This window comes from Tachysurus vachellii, chromosome 25 (genome assembly GCF_030014155.1).
Source record: "Tachysurus vachellii isolate PV-2020 chromosome 25, HZAU_Pvac_v1, whole genome shotgun sequence".
Lineage (NCBI taxonomy): Eukaryota > Metazoa > Chordata > Actinopteri > Siluriformes > Bagridae > Tachysurus > Tachysurus vachellii.
The window spans coordinates 9,904,327-9,921,134 of record NC_083484.1 but is presented as its reverse complement, the minus strand read 5'-3'; the positions used below and the strand labels follow the sequence as shown (position 1 = coordinate 9,921,134).

At 34.5% G+C, this 16,808-nt stretch overlaps 3 protein-coding genes across 8 annotated transcripts in view; 2 read left to right on the top strand and 1 right to left on the bottom strand.

The window, feature by feature from the left end:
• LOC132840220 (intermembrane lipid transfer protein VPS13B-like) overlaps positions 1–546 on the top strand; it is a 101,620-nt gene extending 101,074 nt beyond the window's left edge. For all 6 annotated transcript variants that reach the window (XM_060861721.1, XM_060861725.1, XM_060861722.1 and 3 more), the window contains one exon: positions 59–546. The gene's annotated coding sequence lies outside the window, so the exon portion shown is untranslated. The remainder of the gene's footprint in view (positions 1–58) is intronic.
• LOC132840435 (uncharacterized) overlaps positions 1–16,808 on the bottom strand; it is a 370,465-nt gene that overhangs the window by 183,427 nt on the left and 170,230 nt on the right. The gene's annotated exons all lie outside the window — the stretch shown is intronic.
• On the top strand, positions 3,763–13,935 carry LOC132840192 (uncharacterized). Its single transcript, XM_060861654.1, has 9 exons — positions 3,763–3,872; positions 4,911–5,258; positions 5,448–5,477; positions 8,230–8,535; positions 9,338–9,382; positions 10,877–11,062; positions 12,086–12,133; positions 12,515–12,565; positions 12,800–13,935. Exons 1-9 carry the CDS (start codon positions 3,803–3,805, stop codon positions 12,811–12,813), a joined length of 1,098 nt encoding a protein of 365 aa, XP_060717637.1. The 5' UTR covers positions 3,763–3,802; the 3' UTR covers positions 12,814–13,935.

Genomic DNA, 16,808 nt, shown 5'->3' with positions numbered 1-16,808 from the left:
TATATATATATATATATATATATATATATATATATATATATATATATATATATACACATGTACAAAAGTATTGAGTGTTTATTTTAACAGTGACTTTTGCATCAACAGCCACTGATGATCTGAGGTCACATGTCAGTATTCTCTAAGGTTTATTCAGATTTTCATTTCAGATGTCTGAATAAGAGCAAATTGTTTTCCTATATTTACATAGAAGGCAAAACTGAATTTAAATGGATGACAATGGGCACTTGTCATTTACATATAGTTATGTATTATGCATCATTCTGTTGATTTATTTTTTATGTTGCACTAATGTTCGATAAATATAGTTGTATAGAGGTTCTGTTTAAACATATGTGGTTGTGCCTGACTTCAAGCTATTTGGGGGCCTTTTTTCTCTGACTTCAGAAAATGACATTTTACAGGTTCTTAGTCCATTTTTTAAAACAAGTATACTGTTGTTAAATGTTCATTTTGATTATTCTTATTAGCCATTGCACACTTAATGATATGTAATATATTCTGATTAAAAAAACTATTCCCATAGATTTGAGTCTTGAGGTTTTTTCCCCAGAATACTGTATCGCATTTACAGTTACAAAACACATTCATATACAACTATATATACAAGAAATTATTATTATTATCACTAATAATTGCAAAGGTTTAATTTCAACTTTGAGGAGTACATGACCGCTGCAGGACATCAGATAGCGCTCTTCCCATGAGTAGGCTTGTCACTCCTAACCAAGTAACAGGTGCTGGGAAAGACACACAAATGAATGTGTACAGTCTGCATGCTCTTAGACCCGCACTTAAAGCTGTACACAAACAGCTTTGTTACAGAAATTGCTCCTTCAAAATAAAAAAAAATAAAAAAAACAAAAAAAAAACATCGGAGACAGTGGATTTAAATACACTTGAAACGGTTATGTATCTATTAACTAAATTGTTCAAAATCGTCATTAGTTTCACATAGTATATTTATAAAAGATTATGATGTTTAATTCTCTCCGGTCTTTAAGAACAAGTGTAATGTGGTCTTTGTGGATTTAGAGAAAGCGTATGACGGTGCAGAGAGCGGAAGAGCTATGGTACTGTATGATAATGGCAAGAGTGGCAGAGAAGTACGTCAGAGTAGTTCTGTATATGTATGAGAGGAGTATGACTGCAGTGGGATGTGCTGTAGGTCAGACAGAGGAGTTCATGGTGGAGGTGGGGTTACATCAAGGATCAGCTTTGAGTCCCTTCTTGTTTGCTATGGTGATGGACAGGTTGACAGATGAAGTCAGACAGGAATCTTAGTGGATAATGGTGTTTGCAGATGATGTTGTGATCTGTAGTGAGAGTAGAATGCAGGTGGAGGAACACCTGGAAAGGTGGAGGTCTGCTCTGGAAAGAAGAGGAATGAAAGTCAGTCGTAGTGAGACAAGAAGGTGCAGGAGTTAATTGTGTTTTGGTTCAACCGCCCAGTGTGACGGGGAGTGTGGAAAAGAGATGAAGAGGCAAGTGCAGGCAGGTTGGAGTGAGTGGAGAAAAGTGTCAGCAAGAATCAAAGGAAAGGTGTACAAGACAGTAGTGAGACCAGCTATCGCGTATGGGGTTAGAGGCTGTAGCAGTGAGGAAAAGCCACGAGGCAGAGATGGAGGTAGCAGAAATGAGGATGTTGAGGTTCTCTTTAGGAGTGACGAGAATGGACAGGATTAGGAACGAGCACATCAGAGGGACAGCTCAGGTTGGCTGTTTTGGGGACGAGGTCAGAGAGGTTAGATTGAGATGGTTTGGACATGTACAGAGGAGGGAGATGGTTATATTGGATGTTGGAGATGGAGCTGCCAGGAAAGAGGTCAAGAGGAAGGCCAAAGAGGAGATGAAGTTAATTGGTGTGAGAGTAGAGGGTACAGACGATAGGGTGGGGTGGAAACAGATGATTTGCTGTGGTGACCCATAAAGGGAAAAGCCTTTTACTGCTTAAAAGTTAAAAAAGGTCTTTTACTGCTTATCATCATTTTTTCCAAGGGTTAACCAAACCAATCCTGTTTGTGTATAGATTAGATTATTACATTTGAGGCTCATATTCACAATTCACATGCAGTCAGGGCCATAAATATTTGGACAAGAACAAAGATATTGTTTTTTTTAGCTGTGTACCCCAGTATATTAGAGTTAAAATGAGGTCAAAGTGTAGATTTTTAGCTTCAATTAGTATGTATGAACAATGGAGGAATTGCAGCACCTCTCCTTTTTAAGAGAACAAATGCAATTGATCAAACTAAAATAATTCTAAAATAAAGTGACATTTTTAATACTTGTCTGTACATCTTCACTAGAGATCCTTCCCTAGTGATGTTCTGCCGGGCCTGCGGGGACCTTAAGATTATGGGGAATTTTTCCACCTTTGGCTTACAATATACCAATAGCTAGAACAGTGAGACTAGGACTAGCAATGAAAACAAAGCCAGCAGTTTCAGATTAATTGTGTGTGAACAAGTTTAGTGGAACAGGGATATCACTATATCCTATATAGCTGCTGTTCCACAGGTGATTCCTCATAAATGAATCATAAATGAATCCTGAGTCATGCAATCACCTTTAAACCTCCCCTGCATTTTTTGGTTATGCAAAATGATATCTACATCTTCGTCCTGTCTTTAAATCTTTTTTTACTCCTGCCTCTTCAGTCCTTTGTGAGAGAATATTTTCACAGGCAAAAAAAAAAGAAATACACTGAGTCTCCACAATGTCAAACAAGTCCTATACATTAATAATAACCTTTATTAATATTATTAAGCGTTCCTTTTTTTCTGCATAATAATAAAATGCCAACTTTCCAGGTCACAAGCACTATAACTGACCATTTCACAATAATATTTATTTAATTTGATCACATAGATGCCTACATAAACCTTGCCTAGGAACTTAAAGGTTTAGGACTAAGACAAAACCTGTAGTGAATAAATTTGCATCTTGATAAAATTAATCAATTCATGGCACTACACTGACACATTAAAACTATTTATTTTGATTACCTTTATGGTTTTCAGAGTATTAAGTGGTTTATTACATGAAACAATTAAAAAACGCTTATAGTATGTCGTATGAGACGCAAAGGTTGCGTTTCATCCTTTTGACCACAAGATGTCACTATTGTGCATCTTGTTGATAAACTTTGTCACCATCACTATTTTTAAATGTATTATGCACATTATACGAAAATATATTTTCCAAAAGTCACATAAGATTTTTTGCTAAACAAGGTTAATGTCAGCCTTTTCCACCATCTATGGATATATTATTTGGCAATTCTTTAGTATTGATAAAGTCCTGAATGTCTACTTTTATATTACTGTGCAATACTGTGTCAATGATACACATTAGTACCCCAAAAACAGAAGAAATAATAATAATAATAATAATAATAACAATAATAATAATAATAATAATAATAATTATTATTATTATTATTATTTTTTCCCTCTGTTTAAATGAGCTAAACATTTTATTCATAATATAATATATTATAATAAACATCATTATTGAGCCAGTTTTGAAATTTTTGTAGATTTATTTTTCAATTAATAATGACAAAATGATGATAACAGAGCAAGTGTAGCAAGCAAGAAGCATGTATTTCTGCAAATCATCTTTACTTTGCCTCAAGTCTAATTAAAAACTAGACTAAAAGTCTATTTTTTTAAACTTTGATTTAGCATTTCCTCTTTCATACAATCAGAAAATAAAACAGAACTGAGGACACAGTGAGGAAGGCTTACTCACTACAGAGATGATCTGGATCTGAACGATGGCGCGGTGCCGGTTTGAGTTTTACCACTTAATTTTTCTTCTGATGGTGGCCACAGCACAAAGCAAAGGTGAGTCTGACTTGTTTTTTAATTTATTGAACTGGGTATTTGTTTAATATACAGACATTAATTTTGTTGGTTGCAAAACCTGATCATAGTTATGGAAAATATAAATTAAGCTGCATAAGCTGCTGGGGTCAGGAGTTAAGAAACTTAATGTAATAACGTTGTGCTTTTCTTTTCTTTTCTTTTCTTTTAATCTATGATCAAGGAAAACTCAGCAAGACTAAATGCAGTTCAAAGAAACAGAAACCCAGATATGGTTACAGTGGAGAATACAGTAGTTGCATATCATGCATATGATTATTTACTTTAAACTTAGATGTTTTATCATAATTAATAAAACATTTTTTAACCTAAAGGACTATATATGAGGCAAATATAATGTGACTAACAAACTTATAAACCTTGACCCATAACACAACATTCTGTTTTGAAAGTATTCCCTAAGCACTTCTTTTTTCTGTTTATTTTAACTCTTGAACTTGGCTTTCTGCTTCTCTTTCTCATATCCTGTTAACTACATCTTTAGAACAGTATGAACATATTGTGTCTAAACAGTTGAGAAGCTGTGATGGTAAAATTTGTAGTCACACAATTTTATGGTAAATTCAAATTTTAAGTTGCAAACAGTTACACATTCCCACATTTTTCACTGCGGGTGCACAAATCCTAAGTCATTATTTAAGAAACTCCTACATATGCATTTCACAAAAACAAACAAACAAACAAACAAACAAACAAACAAACAAATAAATAAATAGAATAATTGCATTTATCACTCTCAGTGGCAGATTTTAGAAGTTATTTTTATTGACTTGTGTTTGTGCTAGAAAAATACTCAAGGAAAAAATATTGAGAAAATATTTCACAGATATGTGACAGTGTGTTCTTGTAAGTTTCTTAATTTGTAGAACAAGATTTATAGAATAGGACCTAGTCACAAATGCTATTTTTTCAGTTTCAGTTTATCAGAATTTGATTGAATGTTGCTGCAGCTGCTATTAAATTCACCTGCTGCCTCTGTCTCCTCATTCTTGTACCCAGAGTGTGATGTTCTGCAAATTGTTGAGGCCGTGGTGAATTCGGTAGCGACACTTACATGCCCTTTAACCACATTGCCTGAAGACACACAGGTTATTTGGGAAGTTCTTCTAGGTGAAAGAGCAGAAAGAGTTGGTTTTGTAAGCACCTGCTCCTCTTCCTGCTCCATAGAAGACAGCACCAACAGAACTCAGCATCCCCTATGTAAAATGAGAGAAGTAAAAGATTTACAAAAAGGGACTAGTTCACTGATTATTAGTCCTGTGGGAATCACAGATGTGTCTTGGTATCGATGTACAGTGCAAAACAGAACTGGTTCTTACTGTTCTCGTGTGAAGATTGCAGTAAAAGGTTTGTTTATGATTAATGATTTGTTAATAATAATAATAATAATAATAATAATAATAATAATAATAATAATAATAATAATGATGATAATAATTTTAATAATAATAATAATACTACTACTACTACTACTAATAATAATAGTAGTAATATGTATGTATATTTTATGATGCCCTGTTTCTTGTATCTTTTCAGAGGAGCCTCAACTTCAGACTCATATTAAAGGTAAAGCAGCATGATAACAATATTTTTTTTCAAAAATAAGTCATGATTCTGACTTTACAAAATCTTTTATAATTAACTTTATGAGAGACGTTAATCTGAGAAAATGCTGATTTTGTAGTATAATTTCAGCAGATACCTGCTGAATGCAGTGTCTACATTTAAATAGCTGATTTTAAACATAATAACGGAAATTTATCTTCCAATTCTTTTCAATTGTATTCATCTAATACTTTTTACAATGGACACTGTCACAAAACAGCTTTAAGTAAATCTGAAAATTCATGAAATTAATGGTACAGTATGGTGCCCTTTATGCTATATTATAGATGGTTTTTCAAAACAAACTGACTATACTAAATTATTTAGGAGAACTAAGCAGCATCTCAGCAAAATATTCAGCTAAATTCAGGCATTAGAAAAAGAAGATTTTTCTCAAAAATATTCTTTCATACTTTTTTGCATGGGAAACAAGCTCAGTGTGGTGCAGAGACATTTCCTCCCTTTCCTCCCGGACTCAGAAATTATTCACTCTGTAATCCAATTCAATTCAATTCAATTCAAGTTTATTTGTATAGCGCTTTTTACAATGGACATTGTCTCAAAGCAGCTTTACAGAACAAAAAGTAATCCCCTTTTTTTCAGTCCCAGTTTTTGCTAACTAATAACGGCTTAAAAAAAATTAAGGGAACATTTGATTATTACACTATAACCTCAAGTGAGTTAAACTTCAGGGATATAAAACTCTCCAGTTAGGAAGCACAAGTGATTACGATTATTGTCAGTGTATAGCTCTACAAATTTGGAGAGTTGCTAATGCCAGTGTTAAGTAACAGACATATAAGGGAAGAATATCACTCACTCACTCACTCATCTTCTACCGCTTATCCGAACTACCTTGGGTCACGGGGAAGGGAAGAATATGACAAACCAATTTACAGAGAGTGCAGTGGTATGGAGTATAAGTACTCCTCTAACAAACACTGCAGATTTTGTACAGTCCATGTTTATTTTCTGAGCAAAAACAGAACTGACTGCAAGTAACAAACTTTGAAGGAATTAAGTGACTTCAGTAATAAGTGACAATAATTAATTGAATAGTAAGTGATATTACACATCTGATATATCATATTAGTGCATGTCTAAGGATAAAAACAGGTAACAGGTTGAACACAGAGAAAAGTAACTGCAGTAATAAGTTAGTTGAGTAACAAGTCATTGCAGGTCTGGTATTCTGCGTTAAAGCATGTGTGATTTTTTGTTCTGATAGCAATTGGAAAGAAACTGTTCTGTAGATGAGTAGTGCTTGCTAGGACCTGAATCACTTGCCAGAGGGCAGGAGATCAAGCAGATAGTGTCCTGATGTTTTCGGCCATACTGAGGTTGTGAAAGGAATCAGTGTCTTCCTAGGAAGACAGTGAGCAGCCAGTAATTTTTTGGGCTATGTTAATATCCTTTGGAGGACACTCTTGTCTGCTGCAGTTTAACCAGAGTACCTCACTGAAATGCAGTATGCCTGCACACTTTTGTTGGATCGGAAAAGGCCTCCATCAGCTTACATTTACATTTCTGGCATTTAGCAAACACCCTGATCCAGAGTGACTTACAATTTATTTCAATTTATACAATTGAGGGTTAAGGGCCTTGCTTAGGGGCCCAGCAGTGGCAGCTTAGTGGACCTGGGATTCGAAATCATGATCTTCTGGTCAGTAGTCCAACACCTGAACCACTAGGCTACCACATTCCTTTACTAGGCTTACACTCAAGGTTGTCTTTTCTAACCATCCTCAGAAAGTATAGCCACTATTATGCCTTTTTGAGAACTGCTGAGGTGTTGTCAGACCAGGAGTCCTGCTTTAGAGTCCTCCTGAAGTTCAGAATCAATTCTTTTGTTTTTGTGGTGTCAGGTTGTTTAAACACCAGTGCCAGTTTTTTGGACCTCATTTCTGTAGGCTGAAAGTCCATAAGTCCATTCACTGTAATGCCATCTGCATATTTTATGACAGTGTACCATTTGATGATGGTACAGTCATATGTGTACAATGAGTAGAGTAGTGGGCCCAGCACACAGCCAGTGCTGAGCATGATGGTAAGAGAGGGGTGGATATGGCAATGGCTTTTTCTGTAGACCTGTTTACCCTGTATTCAAATTGCCAAGTAGCACCACAGACTGTCCACAGACTATCTCACTGATGCCTTTATCCAGGTATTGGAGCTGGTACCTCAGGACACCATCTCATCAGAAGCATGCCTACACATTGTCAGGAGGGGCATATCATTCAACCTGTAATTCACATATTTCACTTTGATTTTCTGTCATTTTGAATCCAGCCCTGAATAGGTTGATGATTTTGGTTTCCACTGTCACATTATTTTTGGTTCTTAACAAATTACACAATGTATATGAGTAAAGATGTGTGAATATTTCATTTATTGAGATCCAATGTATGATTTCGGTGTTCCCTCAATTTTTTGAGCATTGTATTTTACAACGCAGATGATTTTTTACTGCTTGGTCCTTCGTTTTCATGTGTTATCTTCACAGACTGTGATTACTATTTCTGTTTTGCCATTAATAAATTTGCATTTTGCAGTTTCCCAATGAACATGTTATTACCAGTGTTTGCAGTATAATTTTATACTTTTTTTCTGATTATTATTATTATTTTTTTAAACGTTACTTGTGATGAAACCTATACATTTGATTATTTAACCAACATATAATTTCCTCATTTCTTTCTTTTTCATTTTTTAGAATGCAAAATCATCGACCCAGTTGAAAAATTTCTGAATGAGACTTTTATTCTTCAGTGCCCCGTGGACAGATCACATCTTGGTTCCTCACAGTTAATCTGGGGGACTGTTGAAGCAGATGTGACTATTCCTATAACTCGTTGTCCTACAAATTGCACCTTCAAAGGAGCCCAGAAACCACTATGTGAGAGAGCAAAAACAATGGAGGATGGATCACTGACTATTAGTCATGTGTGGCCCACAGATTCTCAGTGGTTCTGGTGTGCACTTTCCACTTCATGTTATAAATTTAAGCTTACTGTTAAAGGTTTGTTCCAAAAGGTTTCGTTTTAGTGCATATATCACCACATACTTCAGTTGCTTAGGTTTCAGTTACCTTAACATGCTAACTAAATTTTTTTTTAGTACTTTTATGTTTCACATTAGCGCTGCAATGGTGAGTCAAATGAAAACCCTAAAAATGTGACATACACTCACAAAGCTTTGGATTAATGTTGTGGCATTAAATTCTGACCTTACCATCTGTTTGTCATCAAAAATTGCAATTCATTCAACCAGGCTGCATTTTTTTTGCTTCAGGTTAAAGTTGTATAGTTTTGATGAGCCTGTGACCGCAGCAGATTTCTGTTCTTTGCTAACAGAAGTGAAACCAATAGATGTGGTCTTCTGATATTGTAGCTTATCTGCCCTTGACATTTGGCATATTTTGCATTCTGATGTGCTTTTCTGCTCACCATGATTGTACAAATTGATTATCTTCCTTACTGTAGCCTTTCTGTCAGCTTGGCACAGTCTCGCCATTTTAGGTTGACCTCTTGCATCAACAAGACATTTCTATTCATAGAAGTGCAGGTTGCTGGATGATTTTTTTTTCACCAGTCATCTTTTAATAACTCTAAATTATTTCTAGAGTATTTTTAGAGACTAGAACTCTATTCTCTACTCTACTCTACTCTAACGCTATTTAAATACTAGAACTCTTACATTGAATGTAACGCTTTTGTGACAAAGCTTTACATTTGACTCACCTATGTACAGTACACACTTAATGGAAGTGTACCATGTACTTCACATGTCTGTTATCTAATTTCTTTTGCATTTGTCTTTAGAAAATGCCTCTACTAATCGGATTACAATTTACTCTACAATTAAAGGTAAGACATTATTTATTTATTTTATAATTATATTTTTTCCAGATTTATTTAATATTGTTTAGAGATCACAGATCTCTTATGATCTCTTGATCTCAATGTCAGATCTCTTATCTCAATATCAGTTAATATAATAGGAAAACTAATTGAATTGTAAATTGGAGGAGTGTCAGAATCGCTATTATAGAACTGATATGTTTAAACTTATTAACATTAAATACAGGTGTCCTTCAGAACATATTTTTTTGTAACAGATTTTTTCATCCTGTTTTCAAAAACGGGGCTTTTTCATTTTCATGTATTGGGGTATTAAATGCTGAGCTGTCTATAAACAGTAACCGTAAGCTTCTTGACTTGTCATAGTTACACTTGTTCTGTCAGTATGGCTGAAGGTTGTGTAAAAGACATGAGAGGTAGTCTTATTGGGGTGCAAACTGCAGTGGGTTGATGGAGCAGATTTAATTTTTGAATTCTATTACATTTTAATTATTTTTTCTCTCGAAGACATTCATAAACAACGATGTGAGAAAAACAAGACAGTAGTTACTTAAGCAAGATTGCTTATTGTCCTTTGGCACAGGTATGACTGGATAATTTGTAGCAAGTGGGGCCTACAGATTTAGTCTCAGCCTCAGAACTAACAAACCATTGGCTGAATGCATATGGAACACAAAAATGGTAATATAGAGTTTCAGGAAATACACTTCTCCGCTATATTTATAACTTTGTAAGTTTAATTTAATTTAGTGCTTTGTTATCAGAGGAAACATTTTCAATTTCCTTTGTGCAAAAAACAACAACAACAAAGTTTTAATATTGAATGATACATAATGCGTAGTTATATTTTTAATATGAACCTTGAATGGGCATTCCACAATAACTCAGACACCCATTCATACACTATGGGCAATTTAGAGATCAGCCTACCATGCATGTCTTTGGACTGGAGAGAAAATCAAACTCATACACAGGGCAGAATTGGGAATTAAACCCCTAATCCTAGGGATGCGAGGCAAGTGCAGTAACAATGCAGCATCCCCATATTGTAGTTGACAAAAAACCCAAACCTATCTGCTCATCATCCCCAGATTGCTTTAGGCTTATCTTTAGATGGCCCATTGAAATATCTTATTTCAGACACACATATGAATTAGTGTAAGTAGGCCAACTACGAATAAAGAAAACATTGTAAACATTGATGTAATTTGTGTCTTGAACTTATGTCCATAGTCATTAATATACAATTGTATAGAATAATACGGGTTATCTTTATACAAGCAATTTTCCAGCCTTAAGTGTATAGTGTCCACTCATGAATACATGAAGACTTCAATAAAATGTTGTTGTACAGTAAATCTTACTTAAATCATTGTTTCTATGCAACGCCCCAGTTCTTTATCTCAACAGTCACTGTTCACTCATGAAGAACATGTACTGTATGTCTGAAAACAAAAATGTCTTGAAGAAAATTAATGTTGGCTTTTATCATACTTGCAGCTGAAGGAGATTTGCATACAACACAAGGCCCACAGGAGCAAACAAATGGCAGCAGTGTTACAGTAGTCACTACTAATGCCACAGTGATAATGATAGCCTTAGTAACCGCTGTTACTCTCTTTGTGGCCATGCTGGTCGTGGTGTACATCTTTTTCAGAAAAAAGAAAAAGATAAATACACACAATGGTATGAACATTTTTCCTTACTGCTTAAATGTTGTTGCTGTTCTATTGCTTAGTAATAGTATAATTTATAGGGGATATTTGTGGTGCCTTAAATTTTGATATTTTTACAAATTAGTTTGCTATTATCTTTAATAAAACCTGCTCTATCTTTTGCATCTTCTTCTGTGTATTAATTATCCAGTATTAATTATCCAGAGTCTAGACAGAATAGAGTTTTTTATTTGTCCAGTGACAAATAATCCTTATTCATAAGAATAATTTTAACTCTATTTAGAACAAATTTAAAAAGTTGATATTGTCACTAATATCTGGACCTCTCAACAGTTAAACCCAACCATCATCAATACAACCAAATGGAAATCAGTGATAGGAATGCAAATTTTATGACTAGAAATTAGGACTAGCTGTAGCCCAAAATCAAAAATATTGTGATAATATAAAAAAAAAAAAATTAAATTTAAAAAATAACTATTACACAATGAAAATACTATATTATTGTTTGTGTTTTTATTTTTAAATTATTTAGAATAGGTAAAATATATTTTTTAGTGCATAAACCCTTTCTATTTAGTTTAATGTATAAAAATATATTTAATAGTGTTCTATATAAACACACAAATATGTATATAAGGACAAAGGGAGTCATATAATCTACAAACCAGATTGCGCTTCCACAGAGATTTCTCATTTAGCCACAATCAATTGATTAATACAATTTAATGTATCGTCAGTTGGTCAAGTTATATGTAGGTTGTTGACTAGCTATACAGCACACCTGTAACACTTATAGCTGTCAGACAACTGGGACAACTAGTTAGCCAGCTCTATAGTTATCAGCACTAATTCAGTGGCTATGCATATATACATACATACACACACACACACACACACACACACATATACATATATATGTACAGATATACTGTATAGCCTAATAGAATTTGAAGGAGTTAATGTGTTTTCCTTGTCAGCTGAATATGTACAGTATGAATTCTAATGCTAATGATTCCTCTTTTTCACACAGTTGTACAAGAGAATCTGTATGATGTTATTGAAGAAACTATACACAATGGTGATTATTTCACAAAATCAGTTGCTAGATACACTGTAGGCCAAAGTTATGTGAACACCAGCACACCCCTTTTTGATAATTGAACATCTGATTTCAAAACCATTGGCAGTAATATGGATTTGGTCTCCTAATAACAACCTACACTCATCTCAGAAGATTGTGTGCTTCCACCTTTTTTGCAACAGTGTGGGGAAGACCCACATATGGGTTTAATGGGCAGGTGTCTACATGCCGTTGGTCAAAAAGTGTATGTTTACAAACTTTGTGTATTAATATACTAAATGTATTAATCCATAGCAATACAGTTAACAAATAATTCATTTACAAATTCATTTCAAATTATTTTTTAAATATTGCCATAAATATCTCTTTTCTTCCCAGATCTGCTTCCATATACTTTGGTCCAGTTTGATACTCCAATCTTATATACCTGTAAGTTTGTGTGCAGATCATTTGACCTTTAATTTCACATGAACATTAATACTGTCATTTATAATTCAATGAAGAATACATTACATGTAGCAGTGCTGAATAAATAATGCAGCTTGGTTTGCTTGGTTTAATAATTCTTATCTGGAATTATTAATCATACACAATTATAAAATATATTGTAAATTTTCTTAATTTCATAAACTAAATGTATTATTAACATTTGTCTCCCAACAGTTAATGTCAAATGAGAAGAGACCCTCAGGCATCTCAAAATCCCATGTTCTGTTCCTGTTTTTCTTTTCTTTTTTATTTCTCATATTTTTTCCTTCACATTTACACTGTTATAATGTATACCAAATAATTGCTTGAATAAAATTACCTACTTAATTGTTAATATAATAAGAAAACTAATTGAATTGTAAATTGGGGAAGTTGCTAATGTAGATTAATTAATGTAGATAATGTAGATTTGTTCAAAGTTACAATGAAAAAGAAAGTTTTTTTTTTTAAATGCAAAAGAAAAAAACCTTGACTTTTTCATTGTAACTTTGAACAAATGTTTTAAACTCATGGTATCTTAAGTATGTAACCTTGTGAGCCAGCATCAATGTATTCAATGTTAGAGATTTAAGCACTTATGTACGTCACTCTGGATAAGGGCGTCTACCAAATGCTGTAAATGTAAATGTAAACACAGGTGTCCCTCAGAACATACTTTTTCATCCTGTTTTCATGGACGGGGTATTTTCATTTTCATGTATTGGGGTATTATGTAAATGCTGAGCTGTGGTCTATAAACAGTAGCCACACATAGTTCCCCTTGTTGCTGTCAGTATGGTTGAGGGTTGTGTGAAAGACGTGAGAGATCGTCTTATTTGGGTGCAAACTTTAGTAAGTTGATGGAGCAGATGTAATTTTTGATTTCTAATTTATGACGGTCTCTCAAAGACATACATGACTAATGATTTGAGGCGATAGTTATTTAAAGATGGCTTAAAGGTCTTTGAAACAGGAATGACAGTGGATATTTTAAAGCAAGTGCGAACTACAGACTTAGTCTTAGCCTCAGAACTCATACCCACTAACGGTTGGCTGAATGTCTGATGCATATAAAACACAAATTACACTTCTCTGATATATTTTATTCTATACTTGCTTATCAGAGGAAACATTTTCAATTTCCTTTTTTACCCTGTTATAATGTATACCAAATAACTGCATGTATGTTGTCTGAATAAAATTACATATCTAAGTGTAAGCTTAAAAATGTATGAATGTTGTGATTTTATGTAGTGTTGCATTAAATTACAGAATAGAAATTATATCAATGTTACCAAAATGATGAAACATTCTAAATCTTATGGTATATGGCAAACAAACTGAACATTAAACTAAGTAAACTAAATATTACTTGTGTTTGGGAATAACTGCATGTTTAGGGAAGTATAAGAAACCAAAGTTGGGCCACGCTAGGCTGGTGATTTTTGGTGCCATAGGTTTATAAAGCTTTTGATTGACCAAACCCCAAAATATTTTTAACCAATAATACATCATTGCTAATTTTGATTGTATGGGATGATGTGGTCGTGTTATACTTAGCAAGGTTTATGAACTGCCAGATTTGTGTTTTACTAAATTTCCCCTATGAAGTGTAATAAAATCGTTCTCCACTCTTTTTAAATTTTAATTTGAAGATGGAGGAAGTATGTCTCCAAGGGACGTTTTCTGCCTGAAAGGATCTTGTTTTTCTGTGTACGACTGAGGTGCCCTTGAGCAAGGCACCAACACCCCCCCCCCCCCCCCAATTAATACATTTAGTAACCCTGAAGTTAAGCAGCCCCAAAAGCCTAATCACTTAATGAGGGAATAAGATGTGAAAACATGATTATTAGGTCTGTGAATGCTACAGCAATATCAGAAATAAGATGTGAGATTATCAGAAATAAGTGCTTGGTTGTTCTTTTATCAATTAATCACTGACCACTTGTACATGCTAACATGAAGAAGTGATCCAAAACATTACCTATGGTCACCTTATAGCCATGAAACATAAAAAGATCAAGTCTAGGCTATGCTCATGGGAGGGACCAGACACACATTACATACAGTAATATCAAAGAAGTTAAGCCATCTAACAAACTCAACAATCATATGATCTGTGGGCACATGGATATACTGTAGATACAAATATCACCAGTAATTAAAATAAAGTGAAAATCATATAAAATCTTAGAAGGCATTAACCCACTCTCATCAACTTTATTTGTATAGCACATTTACAAACAGCCACACGGCTGACCAAAGTGCTTCCCAGTGCGTTTGACATTGCACATACACTTAAGAATACACACATGCACAAAGTAGTTCAAGAAACTAAAATAAGAATTATTAAAATAAATAAATAAATAAATAAATAAATAAAGAAAGAAAGAAAGAACCAGTTTAAAAGAAGGTGAAATAAATATAAACCAGATATAAACAGACATAAACCCCTGGGCAATCATGAAAAGGCTAGAGAAAATAAGTGGGTCTTTAGCATGGACTTAAAACTAGAAATGGTGGGTGCCATCCTAATCTCTAGTGGCATGGAGTTCCATAGTCTAGGACCGGCCACAGAAAAGGCATGCTCCCCTCTACGCTTGAGCCGCACACAAGGAACCACCAACATGGCCGGGTCAGATGAACGTAGACTTCTAATAGGAGAGTAGGGATGAAGTTCAGATAAGTAGAGAGGAGCGGTATTATGGAGAGACTTATAAGACAAAGAGTAGAATCTTAAAATCTATTCTCTGAGAAATTGGCAGCCAGTGTAGAGATTTAAGAATGGGAGTGATGTGTTCATGTTTGCGACAGCTAGAGAGAAATCTGGCAGCAGCATTTTGAACGAGCTGGAGACGTGTAATCTGAGTTTTAGATCTACCGCAATATAAAGAGTTACAGTAATCTAAGCAAGAGGTTATAAACGCATGAACAGCCATTTCTAAAGTCTTAGGGTAAGAAAGTGTTTAATTTTGGAGAGAATCCGCAGTTGGTAAAAGCTAGACCCAATAACATACGAGATGTGTTTGTCAAATTTTAAGTGCTGATCAATAAAGATGCCCATTTGGGCTAAACATTTTTTCTCTTTTCTTAATTTAAAAACAGAAAATTTTGTGCCAGCCATAATTTAACCTCTTCTAAACATTTTAGAAGCGATGAGATTGCTAAAGGATTATTTTTCCTAATTGGTAAGTAGATTTGAGTGTCATCAGCATAGAAATGAAAGGATACACCATGTTTCCGGAGAATAGAGCCCAGGGGTAGCATACTGTATATAACGAGAATAGAGAAGGAGCTAAAATCGAGCCTTGTGGAAGGCCATAGGACAGCGCGGCAGGGGAGGAGGAAAAGTTACCCAGTACACACTATGAACTTTCTGTCAGTTAGGTATGACTGAAACCAGCTCAAAACATTTGCTTTTAGACGTACCCAGGGGAGTAGGTCTATGGTATCAAAAGCAGCTGATAAATCTAAGAGAATAAGAACCACAGAGTCTCCGGAGTCAGTAGAAAGATAAATGTCATTTAAAACTCTCAAAAGGGCAGACTCAGTACTGTGAGCAGACTTAAAACCCGATTGAAAAACCCTCATAGATACAACTGTTATTCAGAAAACTTTGGAGTTGATTTAGCACAATTTTCTCCAGAATTTTTGACATGAAAGGCAAGACAGAGATACTGTAGGTCGAAAGTTTTTTTTGAATGGAGGGGTCCAGTGAAGGCTTCTTGAGCAAGGGAGTGACAGTGGCAACCTTAATGTTGGCAGGGACTGAGCCTGTTTGCAGGCACTTGTTGATCAAAGACAGCAGGCCTGGACCAATTGAGTGAAAGATTTTATTTAAAATTTTGGGTGAATTATGTCACTGGGACAAAATGAGGGTTTGAGCTTGTCAATCCAGTTGCTGGAGGTTGATGAGCTCAAAAGCTTTAAAAAATGCAGAGGCCTTTGACGTGATTGGGGAAGAGATAGGAATTATAGTAGGGCGAACACTTTATTATTAGCCTTAATTTAGTGATTTTTTCACTAAAGAATCTCGAGAAGCCTTCACAGACAGCAACAGAGGCAACAGGCATAGATTTAGCAGAAGGATTTGTCATAGATTTAATGATAGAAAACAAAAGGTTTAGAGAGGTTTCTTTCGATTAAATTAGAGAAATAAGCAGCTTTCGCAGATTTGGTTAAAGTCTGGTAAGATGTAAGAGAG

Excerpts from the sequence above, each read along its gene's own strand:
- LOC132840192 (XM_060861654.1), top strand. The coding sequence starts at position 3,803 with ATGGCGCGGTGCCGGTTTGAGTTTTACCACTTAATTTTTCTTCTGATG. Across the intron at positions 8,536-9,337 it reads ATTTAAGCTTACTGTTAAAG|AAAATGCCTCTACTAATCGG; the intron begins GTTTGTTCCAAA and ends ATTTGTCTTTAG. Across the intron at positions 9,383-10,876 it reads AATTTACTCTACAATTAAAG|CTGAAGGAGATTTGCATACA; the intron begins GTAAGACATTAT and ends TCATACTTGCAG.